This window comes from Coenobita brevimanus, chromosome 21 (genome assembly GCF_032717465.1).
Source record: "Coenobita brevimanus isolate Jiangsu-jjx chromosome 21, ASM3271746v2, whole genome shotgun sequence".
NCBI classification, from domain to species: domain Eukaryota; kingdom Metazoa; phylum Arthropoda; class Malacostraca; order Decapoda; family Coenobitidae; genus Coenobita; species Coenobita brevimanus.
The window spans coordinates 28,033,112-28,056,144 of record NC_136974.1 but is presented as its reverse complement, the minus strand read 5'-3'; the positions used below and the strand labels follow the sequence as shown (position 1 = coordinate 28,056,144).

Below are 23,033 nucleotides of genomic sequence, written 5' to 3'. Positions count from 1 at the left end.
CGAAGGACGCAGTTGACTTTCTCCTACAAGCGTGGCACCAGATTACACCTCCAACAGTGAACCATGCGTAGCAAATGCTCGTGCCTCACTTATGCAAGACCCACGAGACGGCCATTGAACCACTGGCCGAGGCTGAGGCAGCAACACTGACAGCAGCACAAGCTGTACCAGGTTTCGAGAACGTTACATTGGCGGATATACGAGAAATGAATGCTGCTAATGAGGAATGGCCTCCCAAGGAAGTATTGCAGCGGACAGACGAGGCTGATGCAGAGCCCGATGCCAGGGAGAGTCAAGTTGAGCAGCCTAGTGTGATGGAGGGGAATACGGAGCTGTGTATGTCAAGAATAAGCAAGATCCTTGCTGCCATGGATAAGCTCAAGGAAGAGGTGAAGGAACAGGAAATGAGCAGCCTAAGAACCGAGGAAGTTCTGGTTGGTATCGACAAACTCTTCCGTTGCTACACAGACAGGCACAGGCAAGAAATAAACAGAAGAAGACAGACGCTCATAACAAGTTACACACAGCGGGCTCAAGTTAGTGAAACTGAGGAACCAGCTCCATTGTCTGCTCCTGTTCCTGTTGAGGATGGAGAGGATGCAATGTCAGAAGTGTCAGCATTGGACTTCGAGGGGTTTATGGCCAAAGTGAGTGACTTTGGGGCTCCTGGGGAAGGTGCTCAAGAGGAGTCTGTGTAGGGAAGTGTTGGTGCGGCAGGAGGTGCGGCGCTGTAAGTGTTGCCGCGCCTCGGAACCCCTGTTATTTAAGTCCATTAGGCCCATATTTTTCTTATTGTAGCTATATCTGTAGTACAATGTCTGAAAAATTTGACCTTCTGTAAGGGCCAAAAAAGGTCGAGGTATGAGGGGGTACTGCTCATATGTAATTTTTCCCATAAGGTTATGTATTCAAAGTGCGCAAATTCACAGTGCGCAACGACCAGGACCATCCAATCTCTCGCACACTGTGCGAACCTACTGTATATATACACCGGTATGTAATAACAGAGCACCAGGAGAGAATGATAATGGGAAGCAACTGAAGGATATGCGTCAGAAAAGAAGGTTGTGCATTTGTAACTCATATTTGAGACACAAAGATGCACATAAATAAACGTGGTATTGAGGGAATGGAGATCATGTTGAAAGAAGCATGAATGATCACATGCTCGTAGAGAAATCGATGCTGGGTAGTGTTACTGATACAAGGGCAGTGAGAGGCAGATGTGGAGGTTTGTCAGATCATATGACTGTTGTATGAAAAATCAAGCTGAGTGGAGTGAGGTGGACCAAGAGAGAGTGGGGCTGTCAGGGAGACAGACTGAAAGTTGAGAAGCTGAGGATCAAAGATATGGCAGATGAATATAGGGCCAAAGTAGGGTAGGAGTTAGAATCAGTGAACTGTAATGAAATGGATCTGGACAGCTTGTGGAATGTATATATGGACTGCTTAGTTAGGAATGCTAAAGTTGTGTGTGGTGTGGCAAGAGTAACAACTAAAAAGAAAGGTATGGCATGGTGGGATGAAGAGGTTAAGAGAGCAGTGGAGGAAAAGAGGAAGAAGTGGCTACAGTGGAGACAGTACAAAGATTCAGTTGAAATAAGAAATGAATATACTGAGAACAAGAAGCCTGTAAAGAGACTAGTAAGGAGGAAAATGAAGGAGGTAAATGATGATCTGGGAAGAAAAATGAATGCAAATTACTCTGAAAATAGAAAGTTATTATGGAATGAGGTGCAGAAATGTAGAAGTGACAGTGGAAAGAAATGCGAAAGTGTGAAGGATGTGAGTGGTAGATTATTAACCAATAGGGATGAAGTAAGGACTGGATGGAAAGAAGATTTTGAAAAACGATGAATGGGAATGGAGAGAGCAAAGCGACTGTTAACATTATTGGTTTTGGGGAGTGTACAGAGAAGGAATGCAATGCTAGGACACATGACACTAGCAGAGATGAAGAATGCTGTGAAGCGACTGAAAAATGGGAAAGCAGCTGGGGTTGATGAGGTGTATGCAGAGATGAATAAGCTCAGTGGAGAGAGCGAAATGATGTGCTTGATGGAGATAAGTAAGAAGGCATGGATGAGTGAAACTGTGACAGCAGAATGGAAAAAGGCAGTGATTGTACCCCTGCGCAAAAAGAAAAAAGGCTGGCAAAGTGAGTGCAAGAACTCTTGTGGCAAGTCTACTGAGTGTGGAGGGGAAGGTATATGGAAGAATAATTATAGAGAAAGTAAGAGAGATATCAGAAGTCCTCGTGAGTGATGAACAGGGTGGCTTTAAGAGTGGCAGAGGATGTATGGATCAAATATTTGCACTAAGACAAACATTGGAAAAGGTGTGAGAGGAGGCCTATAAGGTGTTTATGGAATTTATGGATCTGGAAAAAGCATATGACAAAGAAGACAGAGAAGGACTGTGGAAGGTTCTGTGCACGTACGGTGTAGATGGTAAGCTGCTAGATGCCGTCAATAGTTTTTATGATGGTAGTGAGGCATGTATAAGGGTAAATGGGCATCTAAGTGATTGGTTCATGACCAATGCAGGCATGTGACAAAGTTGTGTGATGTCCCCATGGCTGTTTAATATATATATATATGGATAGGGTGATGAGATAAGTACAAACATTAGTAATGGAGACAGGGATGGTGTTGGTAATGAATGGTGGTGGATGGAATATCTCAAATTTGTTGTATGCTGATGATGCAGTACTACTTGCAAATACCAGACAAGAAATTGGTAGCCTTGTGCAGAGTATTGCTGATGTCTGTGAGTGTCATGCCTTGGGAGTAAATGTAGAAAAGAGTAAAGTGATGGTTGTTGAGAGAAGGTGACTCCCAGTGTGATGTTACAGTGAATGGAGAGAGACTGGAATGGGTGAGAGAGTTCAAATACCTGGGTACAGTGATAGAACGGAGAGGAAAATGTGCAAAAGAAGTGGAAAGTTGTCGTATGCTGATGATGCTGTGCTACTTGCAAATACCGGACATGAGCTTGGTCGACGTCTGCAGACTTCTGCTGATGTCTGTGAGCATCGTACCTTAAGAGTAAATGTACAACAGAGAGTGATGGTTATTGAGAGAGAAGGTGATTCCCAGTGTGATGTTACAACGAATGGAGAGAGACTGGAATTGGTGAGAGAGTTCAAATATCTGGGTACAGTGTTAGAAAAGAGAGGAAAATATGCAAAAGAAGTTGAAAGTAGAGTGACACGAGGAAGGAAAGTAGCTGGTGCTATGAAGATTTGATAAAAAACAGAGGCTTGAGTGCTGCTGTTGTGCAAGGCTAACGTGAAAGAGTGTTGGTGTCAACTTTAATATACGGTTGTGAGACTATGGTGTGGCATGAAAATGTATATTTATATACATATACTCTATATATATATATATATATATATATATATATATATATATATATATATATATATATATATATATATATATATATATATATATATATATACACAGTATATATACAGTTTATATATATATATATATCCATCTATCTATCTATATATACATATATATATGTATATATATATATATATATATATATATATATATATATATATACACATACAGAGCTCGTCAAAATTATCGAGTGCCTACCGCCGGGCACGCAATACTTATGGTCAAAAAAGAATCACCCCATTTTGGGGGGTAAAAATTGAGCCACAAGTTTGCGGTGCTAGCATGACGTCACGGTAGCCTGAGGCCTTCCGATGCGCTGGTTGGTTCCTGCCTCAGTTGCCCACGGGCTGCCTGAGAGAGAGGAACTCCGCTGCATCTCCCTCTCTTTTTGCGCCATTTTTTACCGAGTGTCCCGCAGTTTTGGCTTTCGCCACTTTGTTATGGCACCTACCCGTGAACTATCGAGTGAAATCATATCCCAGATCATTGCTCTAAAGGAAGCAGGCCACCAGACAAAGGAAATTAGTGAATTGGTTGGTGTGGCACGATCGACAGTGCGTCGGTGGTGCGCACGGTTTCGAGTGGAAAACAGTGGTGAAGTTCCCCCAAAGAAACCGCGGTCTGGTAGGCCTAGGAAAACTTCCCCAAGGTCTGTTAATGTTTTAAAACAAGCAGTGGAGTTTAATCCTAGTGTGAGTGCAAGGAAAATAAAGGAGAGCAACCCAGAAGTGTTTGGTGAGGTGTCTGTGAGAACAGTGTCTCGTAGGGTCCATGAACTTGGTTACACAAGTCACAGGGCTGTGAAGAAGCCTCTTCTCACAAAAAACCATCGACTTCGTAGGCTTGCCTTTGCTAATAAATATCTTAACTGGGGTGAGGAGCAATGGTTGTTAGTGTTGTGGTCTGATGAGGCAACGTTTAGTGTCACCTGTAACAGAGGAGCACGTGTGTACCGGCGCAAAGGTAGTGACCCACTTGACCCACGGTATGTTGAAAGCACTTTTAAACATCCTGATTCACTCATGGTATGGGGGTTGTCTTTCTAGTCAAGGTTTGGGGAAGCTTGTTGTGCTTCCCAAGAACATTAGAGTGAATCAGGATGTTTACCTGGAGCTTCTGCGTGATCATTTACCAGACTCCTTCGAGCTAACAGGTGCACGAGTGTTTCAGAAGGACGGTGCACCTGCTCACAAGGCCAAATCGATCACCAATTGGCTTCGTGACTGCGAGGTATCATTCATGAAAGACTGGCCAGGAAATAGCCCAGACCTCAACCCGATGGAAAACCTCTGGTACCTCGTAAAGAAGAGTCTCCAAGGGAAGGACGTGAGCTCTCTGCCTAAGCTGGAAGCCGCCATTCATGACTCCTGGGACAAAATACCCCTCCAGCACCTCAAGAGCCTCGCCCTTTCACTTCCAAGACATCTCAGGTCTGTGAAGAAGCGTGAAGGATACCCTACGAAGCACTAAAGATAAATAAAATGCATTATTTATATGTTTTTTCAATGTTGAAATGTTTGTTTCGTAGGAGGGACGCAGGGCGCTCAATACTTCTGACAAGCACTGTATATATATATATATATATAGATAGATAGATATAGATATATACAGATACAGATACAGATATATACACAATACTGTATATATATATATATATATATAAAATTTTATCTCAAGGAAATACAGCATATAAGTTGTTAATATATTATTACTTTTATATACAGTAAACGCTCAATATAACGAATCCTTTTATTGCGAACTTTGGATATAGCGACCTACCATTTCCAGAGCGAAATTCCACCAGATGTAGCAACCTTTGTTCGATGTATGCGGTGGAAGTTTGCGTGGCAGTCGGCTCCTGTGACTCACCGTTGTGGAAGCGCCATGTGCTGAGTCACGTAGGCTAGCTAGCCCGCGCACTTCACCCCTTTTCGTGTTGGGTCTTTCTCAATCTGTGTGTAGTACTCGCTCCGTGTGGTTCCCTCCTGTCTTACCTCTTTCACTTGCGTTACATCTCGTACCACGTGTGACCTACCTACACTACTGTGCCTACCAACAGCAAGAATGGCTTCAAAACCAACTAGCCCTTCATCCTCAAGCAAGAGAAGAGGAAGATTCTATCCCAGACTGAGAAATATAAAATTATTCAGGAGTATGAGGAAGGGGCAACACAAAGTCAACTCATGAATAAATATGACCTGAAGAAGACAACAGTCCATGACCTCATCCAGATGAAGGAGAGGGTGAAGGAGACCATGAAAGCAGTGGAGGCTGGCAAGAAAGGGAAGGAACTCTACCACAAGTGATGACTTCCCATGGAAAATCTCGACAAGGCAGTGTAGAAGTGGTACACGCAGGAGAGAGCAGAGGCTGTTCCTGTTCAAGGTGTTAATATTCAACATGCAGTGCAGAGGCTTGCTTGTCACTTAGGCCACGAGAATTTTGAGTGGTGCTTTAGGCGGCGTCACGGCATTGTAAATACGGCTATCACGGGCAGTGAATGAGTGAATAAAGTGTCATGATATATGGTGTATACAGTACAGTAATGTACTTAAGTGTAAATATTGTTCTATAATGTTCAGTTTGTATTCTTAAGTACTAAATTATGTACAGAGCCCTAGTCATACAGTACAAAAATTTCTGGTGTGTACAGTGTGGTGTACTTACCTAATTGTGATATACAGGAAATGAGCCACGCTCGTGGGGTGCTGTCTCTGTTTCTCAGTAAGTCAAATTTTGCTTTAAACTCGTTTAAGCTTTTAGACTGGACGATCTCTTTGTCCAGGCTATTCCACAGGTCTATGCATCTATATGGAAAACTATATTTCTTGATATCCTTCAAGTGACTTAGCTTCTTCAGTTTCATTCCGTGTCCTTCTGTTACTCTCTTATCCCATACAAACAGATCTTCTCTGTCAATTTTATCTACTCCCATCATGGTCCTGAACACTGCAATCAAGTTGCCCCTCTCTCTCCTTTCCTATAAGGAAGGCAAATCCAGCTTTTCCAGCCTCTCTCTGTACAACAGATCTGCCAGACTGGGGACCATCTTGGTTGCTCTTCACTGAATTCTCTCAATCTTGTTTATATCTTTATTTGTGTGTGGGGACCACACTACTGCTGCATATTCTAACCTGGGCCAGATCATGGCCACTATCAATTTTTCCATCATCTACTCATCCATGTAATGAAATGCTACTCTTATGTTAGTCAAGAGTTTATATGTCTCTCTAACTGTCTTGTTATTATGTTTTTCAGGTGACAAACTATCCAGGGCCAGCACTCCCAAATCTTTCTCTTCTCTCACTTTTGCGAATGGTTCATTACCCATCAAATAATTTAGTGATGGCCTCCTGGTACTTTTACCCGTTTCCAATATTTTACATATCTTTGCATTGAATTTCATTTCCCACATCCGGCTCCAATCATGTATCCTGTCCAGGTCCTCCTGCAGCATTTTACAGTCCTCCTCAACCTCTACCTTCCTCAACATCTTTGCATCATCAGCAGACTTGCATAACTGTTCATTCCATCTACCATACCATTTATGTAAATCAGGAACATTACTGGTGCTAACACCGAGCCCTGTGGGACTCCACTAGTTACTTCCCTCCATCCAGACATCCTGTCCTTTATTACTATCCTCATTTGTCTGTCTCTCAAAAAGTCTCTCATCCATTCCAGGAGTTTATCTTCAGTCCTCTTACATGCTCTAGTTTCCACATTAGTCTCTTATGGGGTACCTTGTTGAAGGCCTTCTCCAAATCTAAATACACACAATCCACCCAACTGTCTCTCTCCTGTAGCGCGTCAAATGCTCTTGAGTAAAAGCTCAACACATGACCTTCCACTTCTGAATCCAAACTGACTTTCAGCCAAAACATTCATCTCTTCCAGATATTTTATCCATCTATCTTTCAGGATTCTCTCGCACAATTTTGTGACCATGCTGGTTAGACACACTGGTCTATTATTCAGGAGTTCTTCCTTGTTTCCTCCCTTATAAATGGGTACCACGTTTGCCCTCTTCCATTCTTGAGGCACTTTCCCCTCTTCCAGAGAACACACAATTAAACTGTGAATTTTATCTGCCAGTTGTTCTCTGCATTCCTTCAGTACCCAATTAGCGATTCCATCTGGTCCTGGGGCTTTCCTTAAATCTTGAGTTTCCAGTAATTTATGCACTTCCTGTACTTCCACTTTTATATCTTTTATCACATTTCTAGTCACTCCCTACCCTTCCACAAACACATTTTCCATCCATCCATCATCCAATCCTACATTGTCCCATGAGGAGCGTAGGAGCCCGGGGCTAGGCAGTTGGTCCCGATATTTAAGATTTTCATTAGTGAAAACCGACTGGAAACATTTGTTCATTATTTCACCTTGCATTGCCGCATCTTTATAGACCTCTCCTTCTACTTTCGTTTCATGATTCCTTCCTTTTGTTTCAATTTGCCATTGACAAATCTATAAAACAGTTTGGGTTCTTCCTTACATTTGTCTATTATACCTTTTTCAAAGTTCCTTTCTTACTCTCTACGTATTCTTGTATATTCATTTCTAGTTCTTTTATATTCTTCCTTTGTTCTATTATTACCTCTCTTTCTCTAGTTATTCCACACTGTGTCCCTCTCTTTTTTTTGCTATCATACACCTTTTATTAAACCACTCTTTTCTCCTGTTTTCTTTCCCCTTTACTCTTGGCACATATTTTTCCACTCCCGAATTATAGAGGTCTAGAAAGATATCCCACTTCCTCTGTATCTCTCTTGTTTCTCTGAATTTTGTCCAATCTGTATTTTCAAAAATTTTTCTCAATCCTGTAAAGTTTGCTTTCCCAAAGTTGTATCTTCCCTGCCTATAAAGCTCATCTCTTGGTACCACATTTCCTATTATCATTTGGAGTGTGTAAGAAACGGAATCTAAAGGTGAATGTAGGGAAGAGTAAAGTGATGGTCTTTGAAAGAGATGAAGTTATTGAATGTACAGCGAGGTTGGATGGTGAGGAATTGGAAAATGTGAGTACGTTTAAGTACTTGGGTAGTGTGATGAGTAAAGATGGAGGTTTGGAGGGTGAAGTGCTTGAAAGGGTACAGCAGGGAAGAAAGGTTGCTGGTTCCTTGAAAGCAGTGATAAGAAACAGGGAAATGAGCATGGAAGTGAAAAAGTTACTACATGACAGTACTGTGATACCAACTCTTACCGTATGGAAGTGAAGCTTGGACGTTGTTGGAAGGACACAAGTCAAGAGTGAGAGCAGTGGAAATGAGTTATTTAAGAGGAGCCTGTGGAGTCACATGGAGAGACAGGCTGATGAATGAGGATATAAAGGAGCGTTGTGGTGTGGATGTGGATGTGATAGGAAGCGTTATGAGGAACACACCGAGGTGGTTTTGCCATGTGGAAAGGATGGAGGGTGAAAGACTGATGAAGAGAGTGTATATGAGTGAGGTGGAGGGGGGAAGAGGGAGGGGAGGCCGAGGATGAGATGGAGGGATGGGGTGGAGAGGTATATGAGAGAGGGGGGTGTGAGCTGGGAGCAGGGCAGTGAAATGGCGGGGGACAGAGGGATGTGGAGGCGATTTATTTGTGGCCACCCCAAACGGGATTAAGGCGTCTGGTAATAGATAGATAGATTTGGAACTCAATGACCACATGATCACTTTCTCCAGTAGGACACAGATATTTCAAAGATTCAATTACGTCGGGTTCTTTGGTTTGCAGTACAGTATATCTAATCTTGCTTGTGTGTCCACACCTCGGAATCGTGTCTCATCTTTGACCCACTGCATCATCACATTATTCATTGTTATATTTAACAATATAGTGCCCCACAAATCTTCACTGCCTCCTGAGTCCCATTCCTCCCAGTTCACCTCTTTACAATTAAAGTCTCCCATTAATATTAAATTGTTGCTTTTCTCAATCACTTTCTCTAGATAACTAGCCATGTCTGACAACATCTCCTGGTATTCATTGTCATTCCATGCTCTTGTCTTAGGGGGAACATATACTACTGCCATATCTCTCTTGCCATTCTCTCCAGTTTCTAATTTCATATCGGTCACTTCAGCCTTACTCTCTCCCATTTCCAAAGTATCTACATTTATGTTGTTCTTCACTGCTATCATCACTCCTCCTGTTTATTCTTATCTGTCTCTTCTCCACAGTTTGTATTTACCATCTCCCATTTGGATATCAATATCCTCTCTTAACTTGGTCTCTACAATGCACATAACATCACGTTCATGTACAGTACTCTCAAGAAATCGTTGATTTCTGACCTTGCCGATATTAAACCATCAACATTTGTATATGCCACTTTCAAACTTTTTATGTTCTTTTTTATACCCTCTTCTCTCCTTCTCTCAATTGGTACCACTTCCTCAATTTCTGATCCATAACTCTCCAATAAAACACTGTCTTCTCTTCCTCCATTCTCTGTTAATTTTTTGCCTTTCTCTCCTTTACTACCTCCTTTATTTTAGCTCTTTCTTCCTTACGTGCTCTGGTGTACAGGTGTACTGTGTGGTGTCAGCATCTAACCTCTTCAGAAATCCCCCCCTGCCTCCCTCCTCTTCCAATGGTGACTATAGCATCATGTCTTGGCACTTCCTGGCATGGTAAGTGTACTGTAAGAGTACTACATTATATTGTATTCTTATTATAGGCATTGTATTTATATGTGCAACTTTATACAGGATGGTATTTACTGTACATGTATAACTACGTAAACCACTGAATTCTCCATGTGAAAATTCATAAAGTAAGTTTTGGTTGTCGTTCCCCACATAGGCCCAAACGACTCCATGGATATAGTGACCTTGGGTCGGTAATCCCTCGGATAATAACGATCATCGGATATAGCAAATAATCGGATATAGCAACCCACCACTCCCCCCAATTAGTTCGTTATATCGAGGGTTTACTCTACTTTTATTTAATTTTCAATGTTGAAAATAAAGTTTTAATACAACAAAATCATTCTTTTGTTATGAGAAGTCAGGAAATTACTAGAATACAATATCATTTAATTGTATTTTATACTAATACTATATTACTTCATTCACAGGTACAACCTGTTTCACCTATCAGGCGACAGACTAGTCAATAATATACTGCCAGGCAGGTCACCGAATTTCGTCTATTCGGCCATCTTGGCTGATCGAGTGATCTGAGGACATTTGCCGTCTGATTTGGAGAAAAAGAAAATATGCAGCTGGGACACCTCATGCCTGTGTGATCACTGATTGCAATGATTAGTATTAGTATTTAATACTATATATCATCTATGACCAATCTGTCATGCAAATGCTGCGTGATCAATGTCTCTATATTTCTTTTCTTTTTTTCTTTTTCAAATGTGCGAACGTGTGTGTGGGCAAATCTACAGTACACTTCCGCACCTTTTTACCAAAGTGACCACACACCGCACCTCTGTACACCATATTGCACTTCTGCACAGTGGGGAGGTGTGGAAGGCGTGTGGAACTTGTCCAGCATTCTTAGTGGTTAATTACTACTCCATCCTGTCACTCCAGACATACAGCATTTCATTAATTCACTGTCTGTCTATCTATCTATTGCCAGACGCCTCAATCCTGTTTGGAATGGCCACAAACAAATCGCCTCCACGTCGCCCTGTCCCCTGCCATTTCACTGCCCTGCTCCCAACTCACACCCCCCTCTCTCATATACCTCTCCACCCCATCCCTCCATCTCATCCTCGGCCTCCCCCTCCCTCTTCCCCCCTCCACCTCACTCACATACACTTTCTTCGTCAGTCTCTCACCCTCCATCCTCTCCACATGGCCAAACCACCTCAATGTGTTCCTCATAACGTTTCCTGTCACATCCACATCCACACCACAACGCTCCTTTATATCCTCATTCGTCAGCCTGTCTCTCCATGTGACTCCACAGGTTCCTCTTAAATAACTCATTTCCATGTCAGTCTCTCACCCTCCATCCTCTCCACATGGCCAAACCACCTCAGTGTGTTCCTCATAACGTTTCCTGTCCCATCCACATCCACACCACAACGCTCCTTTATATCCTCATTCGTCAGCCTGTCTCTCCATGTGACTCCACAGGTTCCTCTTAAATAACTCATTTCCACGTCAGTCTCTCACCCTCCATCCTCTCCACATGGCCAAACCACCTCAGTGTGTTCCTCATAACGTTTCCTATCACATCCACATCCACACCACAAAGTTCCTTTATATCCTCATTCGTCAGCCTCTCTCTCCATGTGACTCCACAGGCTCCTCTTAAATAACTCATTTCCACTGCTCTCACTCTTGACTTGTGTCCTTCCAACAACGTCCAAGCTCCACTTCCATACGTTAGAGTTGGTATCACAATACTGTCATGTAGTAACTTTTTCACTTCCATGCTCACTTCCCTGTTTCTTATCATTGCTTTCAAAGAATCAGCAACTTTTCTTCCCTGCTGTACCCTTTCAAGCACTTCACCCTCCAAACCTCCATCCTTACTCATCACACTACCCAAGTACTTAAACATACTCACATTTTCCAATTCCTCACCATCCAACCACGCAGTACATTCACTGACTTCACCTCTCTCAAAGACCATCACTTTACTCTTCCCTACATTCACCTTTAGATTCTGTTTCTTACACACTCTCCCAAACTCATCCACCAAGCCTTGCAGCTCCCCTTCGTCTTCACTCAACAACACAGTATCATCTGCAAACAACAGTACAGGGAGTTTCCAAACACTATCCTCTCTCACCAGGGCCACTCCGTTTCAACCCAACCTTCAAAGAGAAAAATTCACTTAGTTCACCATCCACACGCACTGCAGCCTTAGCACCATCATACATACTCTTCACAGCATTCAACAACTTCCCATCTACTCCATATATTCTTAATACTTTCCACAATCCTTGTCTATCCACCCTGTCATATGCTTTCTCCATATCCATGAAAGCCGCATACAACTTCTTTCCCTTCTCTAGAAACTTTTCCACTAAAGATCTAAGAATTAATATCCGATCTACATAGCCTCTTCCCTTCCTAAAGCCTCCCTGTTCTTCTCCAACTAATTCCTCTGTTCTTTCTCTAACTCTGTCAGTAAGTATCCTACCATACACTTTTCCTATTATACTAAGAAGACAAATGCCCCTATGATTACCACACACTTCTTTTTCCCCTTTTCCTTTGTACAAGGGAATAATTATACCTGACTTCCAATCCTCCGGGACTCTACCTTCCTCCCAGGCCAATCTGCACATCTTCCACATCCATTCTACTACTATCTCTCCCCCATGCTTCAGCATTTCACCACACAGTCCATCAAATCACTGTAATGAAGTTAATTCAATTTACCTGTACACAAAAAAATCTGGGATCCCTATGAGAGAATACTGTGACAGCAGCATGTATTTAATATGGGCTGAAACACAGGAATTAGTCAAGCAGTACTTAACATGACACATGCTGAAGAATCTCCCCTCCTATGCAATCACTTTGGAAAACTGACTACAGAAGTGACATCCCCACAATGTATCAGCATATTCATGTGATGTCTTGAGATAACTAGCAATGGTTATTGATATGTATGTTATGATCTGTTTTTATGGACCTGTTTTAGTTATGTACAACAGTGATGAAAATATGTATTTCTGTATAACAAATAATCTGGGAGAACTAATGGCAAGCTAGCTAAAAGATTTATGAATTTAACCTTTTCTAGAACTTCTTTACTAAAGGAAAGAAGAAGGAATCATGGTGTATATAAAAATTATGCAAAACCAAAACAACCCTATTCCAGAATCCTGAAAAAGAGACCCTCAGCAGTGCACTGGCACAAGTTATCAGTCTGTAGTTTTGAAACACCTGTTACACACAACAAGCAATAACAACAACATTTCATAATTAATGAACTGCTGTACTGTAGTAATGTGTTCAGCACCCATGTTTATAATAATGATTACTGCACCAGCCTGAGCTGCAATAAAAAAGGAATAAAACTTAGGGAAATAATTTACAAAAAGAGATGCATAAATATGAAAGACTACTTCACCACTTGAATCCAGTGACATGTTTTACTGGTATATACTTGTAGTTGTTACCTCCAAATGATTTTGTTAACTCTGGAGATACCATGTGTGGTGATGGGGTTAGAAACAGTCTCCATTAACCCCTTCCCAATATGAATTCTCTTCCTAAGCTGAATAAAATCATCGGAACACAGCAAAAATAAAATTAAACATGTCATTGGATTGAAAGGGTTAAATGATGCATGCAGCCATGAATTAACTCAAAAACCGTTGAGCCAACATGGAAGGGATGAAAATAGATGGAAACCTTTTTGACAGAAGGGGATGACTTGGTGGTAACTGCCGAGGTCTCCATCACACTATCCAGGCCTATCTGTGGACAGAGTCATGTGGAGTAGTGGACTATCTAGGAAGGAGTGTCATACTGTGTTATCTGTGCATCTGTGGACTGGTGAAATGCATGGATGACAAGGAATTAATCTACTCAGTGACAGCATACAGTTATCTGTGAATCTACTGGCAAATTAACCCCTTCAGGATCAATTTTATTCAGCTTGGGAGAATCCTCTCATAATGCATGGGTCAGTGAAGGCTATATACTTTATACAGTGAATGTTCGATTTAACAAATACTGATTTAGCGGAAGCCCAAGATAATGGAATAATTTTTTTCCGGATTTTTTTTCCCCAATTTAAAGGAAAATTTCCATTAAAATGTGTTTAATACCATTAAGGAAATTCTGTTCCAAAAACCATCAAATTACTGGAAAAAGTCCCATAAATCAAGCGCGTCATGGAGCCCATACCAAAAACACTCCCCTAATCGGCAGTGTGCAGTGTTGCCACACATCCCCGCCAACCATGCAGTCTTCATGTGATCCCCAACTGTAAACAACTGCTCTGCATGTGTGTGTGGCTTTGCCTGTGTATTGCAGCCTTATCTATTTACAGTATTTATTTATTTTTTCAGTGAACCAAACTCTTTTAAGAACCATGCCTAAGATTCAGGAAAAGCAGGATAGAGTGAGGCTTTCTCTTGGCCAGAAACTGGAAGTAACTGAGAAGATGGAGCACCATCCCTAATGCTCCCCAGCCCCTCTGTCACCCCTGCACCACCTTGAGTGCTGATGGAGGGTGACTTTGACAATGACTAAACCACATCCAAGCCTGACACAGGTTTGGGAGGGCCAGTATGGCTACCTGCATCAGGCATATTCTGAGACAAGTGCAGAACCCCTATTTTTGGAGGTAAGCCTTAATGTAGTTTACTATCCCTATTTACTATACTACAGTATTTGGTACACTACTATCCTCACCTTAAACTTTATGTATGCTTATTTTAATATTGTCAGTATTGTACGTATCACTGTTAACGTGTACACAATAATGCATTTAAGTGGGGGTATTAATTATGGGTTCAGACTGCTGTGTGTAGGATTGGGAGTTAACATAGTATGCTAGGTTTGGGTGTACATTATTAGGAAATCGGCTTGGCCATTGGCTTAAAGGATTTAGTGAAAATGACTTGAAATACTAGGAAATTTTCCTTTATATTGAACTTGGTTATGGAACCTGATTTAGTGGAAAATCTGATATAACGGAATGGAGGTTGGCTGAATTAGTTCGTTAAACTGAGCATCTACTGTGCATGTATGTGTATATATATATATATATATATATATATATATATATATATATATATATATATATGTGTGTGTGTGTGTGTGTACTGAAGTATTAGAAGCTACCTCAAGTCACTCTGCCAGCAGGATATAATCAATTTTATCTTATTCTGATTTCCATCACACAGTTATAATCAGCTCAGGGGGGACCTTTCACAGTGAAGGGGTTAAGTACCTTATCTAAGGAAGAGAAGTGAAGAGAGTTAAACCGACTGCCAATGAAATGGATCTCAGGGGATTTGGATGCAGCAACATCCTGTAATTTTATCTTTGAAGATATAACGGTACTTTAGTTGTCATGTCTCTCTCCAGTGCGAAGCGACAGTTCTAACTATCATAAATGAAGGAAATGAAGGACAACATAATTTTATGGCTTCAAAGTATCGAAGTCTCCCCTCCCGGCACAGCAGCCACCAAGGTGGAGCGTGAACTCTCGACCTCACGATCTCAAGCCTGACACCCTACCACTGAGCTACAATGCTCCCCTGCTCTCCTAGAAAATTACAAGCACCGGAGAGCTATAGTATACAGCAGCACTTTGTTGTTGTTCTTCGTCCTAGTCTGCCTGACCTAGCAGACCCACTGACCACAGATATGAAGCCACCACTAGGGGTTTTCCTGTAGGTTCCCAACACTGCTGATATTGTGTCTTTGTCACGATCTCATGCCTGACACCCTACCACTGAGCTACGATGCTCCCCAGCTCTCCTAGAAATTACAAGCACCGGAGAGCTATAGTATACACCAGCACTTTGTTGTTGTTCTTCATCCTAGTCTGCCTGACCTAGCAGACCCACTGACCACAGATATGCAGCCACCACTACGGGGTTTTCCTGTAGCTTCCCAACACTGCTGATGTTGTGTCTTTGTCTTAATGTTGCATGTAATGTGCAGTGCTCCACTACGCATTTTATGTTATGTGTGTTTATTCTATAAGGGGCACAGATGTCCTCTGTGATTCCATCCAACCCAAATCTAAGCTGATAACTTAAGAAAGCTGATTGATGTCCTGAACTAAGCCTACTGTTCATTCCCACCGGAAATCTCTGTTGGCCATGTCCCCTTCATCACGTCATCCATGTTTGCTTGGCAGTTGTTGTATGGCTGGCAGCACCTATGTAGCATTACCACCAATCTCAAACCAACAGCTGTAGTAATAACTTCACCAAAGCTTTTCATCTGAATGCGAGACAACTGCCTCTATGTACTTAATCCCTGATTTTCCTTATTATTCTACCTTTATGGCAAGCATCCATAATCTGTAATCCATTTAGCTGCCAATAATGACAAGTCTACATGCGCCAACAGGTCTGGCAGAACTGCTTGTGGAATGCCATCCTCCCCCTTTGTAGGTCAGGCGGTGACTGGCTGCTGGCATAAAAGTTGGTGCCAATTTTCATGCATAATGGACTGACCCACTCCACTGTCATCGTCCCATGGTAGGGCTATTCTTCACAGTTTTTCACATTATTCAAAATGTTTTCCATGGTGCTGCAAATCCAATGAAATTTTAAAGACACTGCAGTAAAATCTAAAAAGAAATTAGGATACTACTGAGGACAAAATCACACAAGCAGTCCCTGCAGGCCTGCTGGTGCACATAGACTTGTTGTCATTGGTGGCTAAATGGATCACAGGTTATGGCTGCTTGCCATAAAGGATGATAATAAGAAAAATTAAAGATTAAGTACACAGAGGCAGCAGTGCTACACTAAGATGAAAAGCTCTGGTGATGTTCTTACCACAACTGTTGGTTTGAAAGCAGTGGTAGTGCTGCATATGTGCTGCCAACAGTACAACTACCAACAAAGTATGGATGAGGCAATGAGGGGGGCAAGGCCAACAGAAATTACCAGATTGAATGGACAGTAGCTATGTGAACTCAATTAACTCTATTAATGAATACCTCTGATGGGTGAACATCTGGAGAAGGGGGCTTGCAGTATAGTGTTTTGATCGAGGTGTTGCACTGCCCTATGTGTGAAGTTTACAAAGTGGACTGTGAATCACTCACTAACAACTACTACATCATGAGTGTCATAAACAACTGACATAGAAACCAACACAAGAAAAATTCACACATGTACTTTCCACCTCTGTTTTTACTAATGAACTGTATGAATTTTTTGTGATGCTAACGGACATTCTTTTTATTTAAGTCAAATAAAAGATTCTTGAGCAGTGAAGGAACAGCAGTATCACATTTCAGCTGCATATGCAATGCTGCTAAGATGCAGATTTAATTCACTGGAAGTACTACTGTTCATAGGCACTAAAGGGGAGCCTACTTGTGGTGGTGCTGTGCACCCTGGGTGGAGCAGCTACAATGTCTATCTGGTAGCCAAACCTCCTTATACAGTATATCCCTGCTCCTCATCTTGGAAAGGACCCTGATGCAAGTCTGGTGAGCCACTGTCTACAAGGGGGCATCAATTCCCTACATAGTGTAAAAACTGTACTCCCATACCAAGATTCCCGACGCATCAATAACCGATGATTCGCTAGACTGAACAAAAGAAATGGGGAAACATTCCCACAATCCAAACAGCCACTGATTCACTAGTCCAAACATTCTGACCCTCTCTAGGTTTGAAACGAGAGTGTCTGAATGGGATGTGGTGGTGCACATGGCTCTCTTTGTCCTCCCTCCATCCCCTCTCTTCTCCCCCAGTCCCTCCTCCATCCCCCACCACACTCAGCAATGCCACGCATGTCTCCCACTCCATTTTCCCGTCCTCCCCCACCCCCGGCTGTCTAACTCCCCGTCCCCCCACCCTCCCCCACCCAAGCTTGTCTCCCGTGTGTGTGTGTGTATGTGTGTATTTACCTAGTTGTGATATACAGGAAATTAGCTACGCTCATGGGGTCCCATCTCTTTTTCACATTGTCATATTTTGCTTTGAACTCGTTTAAGTTTTTTGACTGGACGATCTCTTTGTCCAGGCTGTTCCACAGGTCTATGCATCTATATGGAAAGCTATATTTCCTGATATCCTTGAAACAACTTGGCTTTTTCAGTTTCATTCCATGTCCTCTTGTTACTCTCCCATCCCATAGAAACAGATCATTTTTACCAATTCTATCTATTCCCATCATGGCCCTGAACACTGCAATCATGTCTCCACTCTTTCTCCTTTCTTCTAAGGAAGGCAAATCCAGCTTTTCCAGCCTCTCTCCGTAGGACAGATCTGCCAGGCTGGGGACCATCTCGGTTGCTGTTCTTTGTATTCTCTCGATCTTATTTATGTCTTTCTTCTTATGTGGGGACCACACTACTGCCGCATATTCCAACCTGAGGCGGATCATGGCCGCTATCAATTTTTTCATTTCCTCATCCATATAATGGAATGCCACTCGTATGTTAGTCAAGAGATTGTACATCTCTCTAACTATCTTGTTAATGTGTTTTTCTGGTGACAAACTATCCTGGACCACCACTCCCAAATCTTTCTCTTCTCTCACTTTTTTTATTCGTTCATTACCCATCATATAATTCAGTGATGACCTCTTTGATACTCTTACCCATTTCCAATGTCTTACATTTTTTTGCATTAAATTTCATTTCCCACAACTGGCTCCGTTAGATCCTATTCAGGTCTTCCTGCAGCATTTTACGGTCTTCTTCGACTTCCACTTTTCTCAAGATCTTTGCATCATCAGCAAACAGACTTGCATAACTGTTCACTCTATCTACCATATCATTTACATAAATCAGGAACATTACTGGCGCTAACACTGGGCCCTATGGGACTCCACTTGTTACTCCCTCCATCTAGACATCCTGTCCTTTATTACTGTCCTCATTTGTCTGTCTCTCAAGAAGTCACACATCCACTCCAGGACATTTCCCTTCAGTCCTCCCATGTGTTCCAATTTCCACATTAGTCGCTTGTGGGGTACCTTTTCAAAGGCTTTCTCCAGGTCTAGATACACACAATCCACCCAGCTGTCTCTCTCCCGTAACATGTCAATCACTCTTGAGTAAAAGCTGAACAAGATGGAAACACAAGACCTTCCACTTCAGAATCCAAACTGGCTCTCAGCCAATATGTTCGTCTCCTCCAGATATTTTATCCATCTGTCTTTCAGGATTCTCTCGCATAATTTTGCAACTACGGTGGTCAGGGCCACTGCTCTATAATTCAGGGGTTCTTCCTTGTTTCCTCCCTTATAAATTGGTACCACATTGGCCCTCTTCCATTCCCAAGGCACTTTCCCTTCTTCCAGACAACACACAATTAAATCGTACATCTTATCTGCCAGTTGTTCTCTGCACTCTTTCAGTACCCAGGTAGAGATTCCATCCGGTCCTTGGGCTTTCCTTACATCCTGAGTTTCCAGTAATTTATACACTTCCTGCACTTCCACTTTAATGTCTTTTATCACTACATTTCTAGTCACACACTCTCCCTCCACAAAGTCCCTTTCTTTAGTGAAAACCGATTGGAAACATTTGTTCATTATTTCAGCTTGCATTGCCACGTCTTTATAGACCTCTCCTTCTACTTTCAGTCGGGTGATTCCTTCCTTTTGTTTCAATTTCCCAATAACAAATCTATAAAACAATTTGGGTTCTTCCCTACATTTGTCAATTATACCTTTTTCAAAGCTTCTCTCTTCCTCTCTGCATATTCTTGTATATTCATTTCTAGTTCTGTTATATTCTTCCTTTGATTTATTATTACCCCACTTTCTCCATTTGTTCCATGCCATGTCCCTTTCTTTTTTTTGCTATCATGCACCTTCAGGTAAACCAATCCTTTTTCCTGTTTTCTTTCCCACTTACTCTTGGCACATGTTTCTCCACTCCCGACTTACAGATATCTAGAAAGATATCCCACTTCCTCTGCGTCTCTCTTGTTTCTCTGAATTTTCTCCAATCCACATTTTCGAAAAATTTCCTCAATCCTGTAAAGTTTGCTTTTCAATAGTTGTATCTTCCCTCCCTATAAAGCTCATCTCTTGGCACCACATTCCCTTTTATCATCTGGAACTCAATGACCACACGATCACTTTTTCCTACAGGACACTGATATTTTAAATTTTCAACTACATCAGGTTCCTTAGTTAGAAGTAAATCTAATCTTGCTGGCGTGTCGTCTCCTCTGAATCTAGTCTCCTCTTTGACCCATTGGGTTATTACATTACTCATTGCAATATTTAACAATATAGTGCCCCATGAGTCTTCACTGCTTCCCGAGTCCCATTCCTCCCAGTTCACCTCTTTACAGTTGAAATTCCCCATCATAATTATGTTACTGCTTTTCTCAATCACTTTCTCCAGATAGATAACCATATCTGACAACATCTGATATTCATCGTCCTTCCATGCCCTTGTCTTAAGGGGAACGTATACCACTGCGATCTCTCTCTTGCCATTCTCTCCGGTTTCTAGTTTCATATTTATCGCTTCGGCCTTACCCTTTCCCGGTTCCACATTTTCCACACTGATGTTGTTCTTCACTGCTATCATCACTCCTCCTCCAGTTTTTTCTTTTCTGTCTCTTCTCCACAATTTACATTTGCCATCTCCCATATGGATGTCACTATCCTCTCATAACTTGGTCTCTATAAAGCACATGATATCTGGTTCGTGAATCCTCAAGTAATTGTTGATTTCTAATCCTGCCGATATTAAACCATCAACATTAGTATATGCCACTTTCCAACTTTTTTCACTGTTCTTTATTTCCTCTTCTCTCCCTCTCTCCGTCGGTACCACTTCCTCAATTTCTGATCCATAACTCTCCAATAAAACAGTCTTCTCTTCCTCCATTCTCTGTTCGTGTTTTGCCTTGGTTTCCTTTAATAGCTCCTTTATCTTAGCTCTTTCTTTCTCATTTGCATCTCTCCTTATCCAAACATTCTTCAGCTCTACCTTTTCTGATAATTTCCATATTCTGTTTATAATTTCATTTACTATTGCCTGAGACTTAAACTTTACATTAAGTGGCCTCGCCCCTCCCTCCTCATACTTTCCTAGCCTAAACACTTCTTCAATCTCTTCTTGAGCTTCATTGTTACCCTCCATAACTACTGATAATATCTCTTTTGCCTTATTCAGTTCTTCTCTTTCCTTTTCGGACCTTACTGTCATCTGTTTTTCGTTTAGTCCTTAAATTATCATCCATTTTTTCTTGTCTGCTACATCCCTGACTAAAGATTCTCTACATCTTAGTACCCTACCCACTTCCTTTTCCAACTTTTCCCTGCTTTGTTGTTCTTTAATCTCCTTCAAATCCATTTTTCCTTCCTCCTGGATTTTCTTCCACCCCTTATGCTGCTCCTTGTTTTCCTTAATATGTTCATCATGCATCCTTGACTTTGATTCATGTTCATCTAGTTTCCTAGTGTGTGTGTGTGTGTGTGTGTGTGTGTGTGTGTGTGTGTGTGTGAGAGAGAGAGAGAGAGAGAGAGAGAGAGAGAGAGAGAGAGTGAGTGAGTGAGTGAGTGAGAGTGAGGAAGTGAGTGGGTGAGTGAGAGTCAGTGAGTGAGAGAGTCAGTGAGAATGGGTCAGTGAGTCTGGGAGAGTAAGTCAATGAGTGAGACTGGGTGGGTGGGGGGGGGAGAAGTAGGGCAGTTTGGCTATCTTGTTTCCCTCCCTGTCCCCCCACCCTCCTCCATCTCTGCCTGCCTCCCTCCCCATCCCCCTCCCCACCCCCACCCCTGCTTGGTGTGTTGCCAGCTGCCTGCCTGTCAGTTGCCCAGAAGCATTTCACACCGCAAGTCACACCCACCTCACCTTCCTGCATGTGATGTTTGCTGCCTCATTTTTTAGCAACAGCATAGTTTATGAGGTGGTTTGGCCATGTGGAGAGGATGGAGGGTGAAAGACTGATGAAGAGAGTGTATGTGAGTGAGGTGGAGGGGAAAAGAGGGAGGGGGATACCGAGGATGAGATGGAGGGATGGGGTGGAGAGGTATATGAGAGAGGGGGGTGTGAGTTGGGAGCAGGGCAGTGAAATGGCGGGGGACAGGGCGACTTGGAGGCGATTTGTTTGTGGCCACCCCAAATGGGATTGAGATGTCTGGCAATAGATAGATAGATTGTTCTATCTATCTATCTATCTATCTATCTATTGCCAGACGCCATAATCCCATACGGGGTGGCCATTTGACTCTGAGTTATTCGTTTTACAGGGAGGGGCACTAACCCTCCACCAACCCACTTGTTGACATGTAGGGAGCACATATGGTTTGGTTATATGGTTACCACCCAGAATTGTAAATGGTTTCTGAGAACTATATATTTAATCCAGTATAAAAATGGAATATCTAAATAACAATAAAAAATGACCGATACAGCCAGTCCTCCCCCGACACGGTTTGCTTTGAATGGGAGTTTCAAGGTTTGGTGAATGAATTTGGGACAGTGTTTAAGAAGAGGAATCTGAAAGTTAATGTAAACAAGAGTAAAGTTATGGTATTTGAGAGGAATGAAGTCACAGAATGCACAGTGAGGTTGGATGGTGGGGATATGGAAAATGTGAGTGCATTCAAGTACTTGGGTAGTGTGATGAGTAAGGATGGAAGTTTTGGGGATGAGGTGCTTGAAAGGGTACAGCAGGGAAGGAAGGTTGTTGGTTCACTGAAAGCGGTGATGAGAAATAGGGAGGTGAGTATGGAAGTTAAGAAGTCACTGCATGATGGCATTGTAATCCCTACCCTGACGTATGGAAGCGAGGCGTGGACCTTGCAAGAGGGGAACAAGTCAAGAGTGAGAGCAGTGGAAATGAGTTACCTGAGAGGAGCATGTGGAGTGACGTGGAGGGACAGGTTGACGAATGAAGAAGTGAAGGAACGTTGTGGGGTAGATGTGGATGTGGTTGAGAAGATTAGGAGAAATACACTGAGGTGTTTGGACATGTGGAGAGAATGGAGAATGAAAGACTGACTAAGAGGGTGTATGTAGGTG

The 23,033-nt window shown here is 42.2% G+C and overlaps 1 protein-coding gene across 2 annotated transcripts in view; it reads right to left on the bottom strand.

Moving 5' to 3' along the window:
• Positions 1 to 23,033, bottom strand: part of RIC-3 (RIC3 acetylcholine receptor chaperone) — a 488,355-nt gene that overhangs the window by 121,125 nt on the left and 344,197 nt on the right. For both annotated transcript variants that reach the window (XM_080266705.1, XM_080266706.1), the window contains one exon: positions 13,745 to 13,810. In XM_080266705.1, coding sequence (XP_080122831.1) covers positions 13,745 to 13,810 — 66 coding nt within the window. The remainder of the gene's footprint in view (positions 1 to 13,744; positions 13,811 to 23,033) is intronic.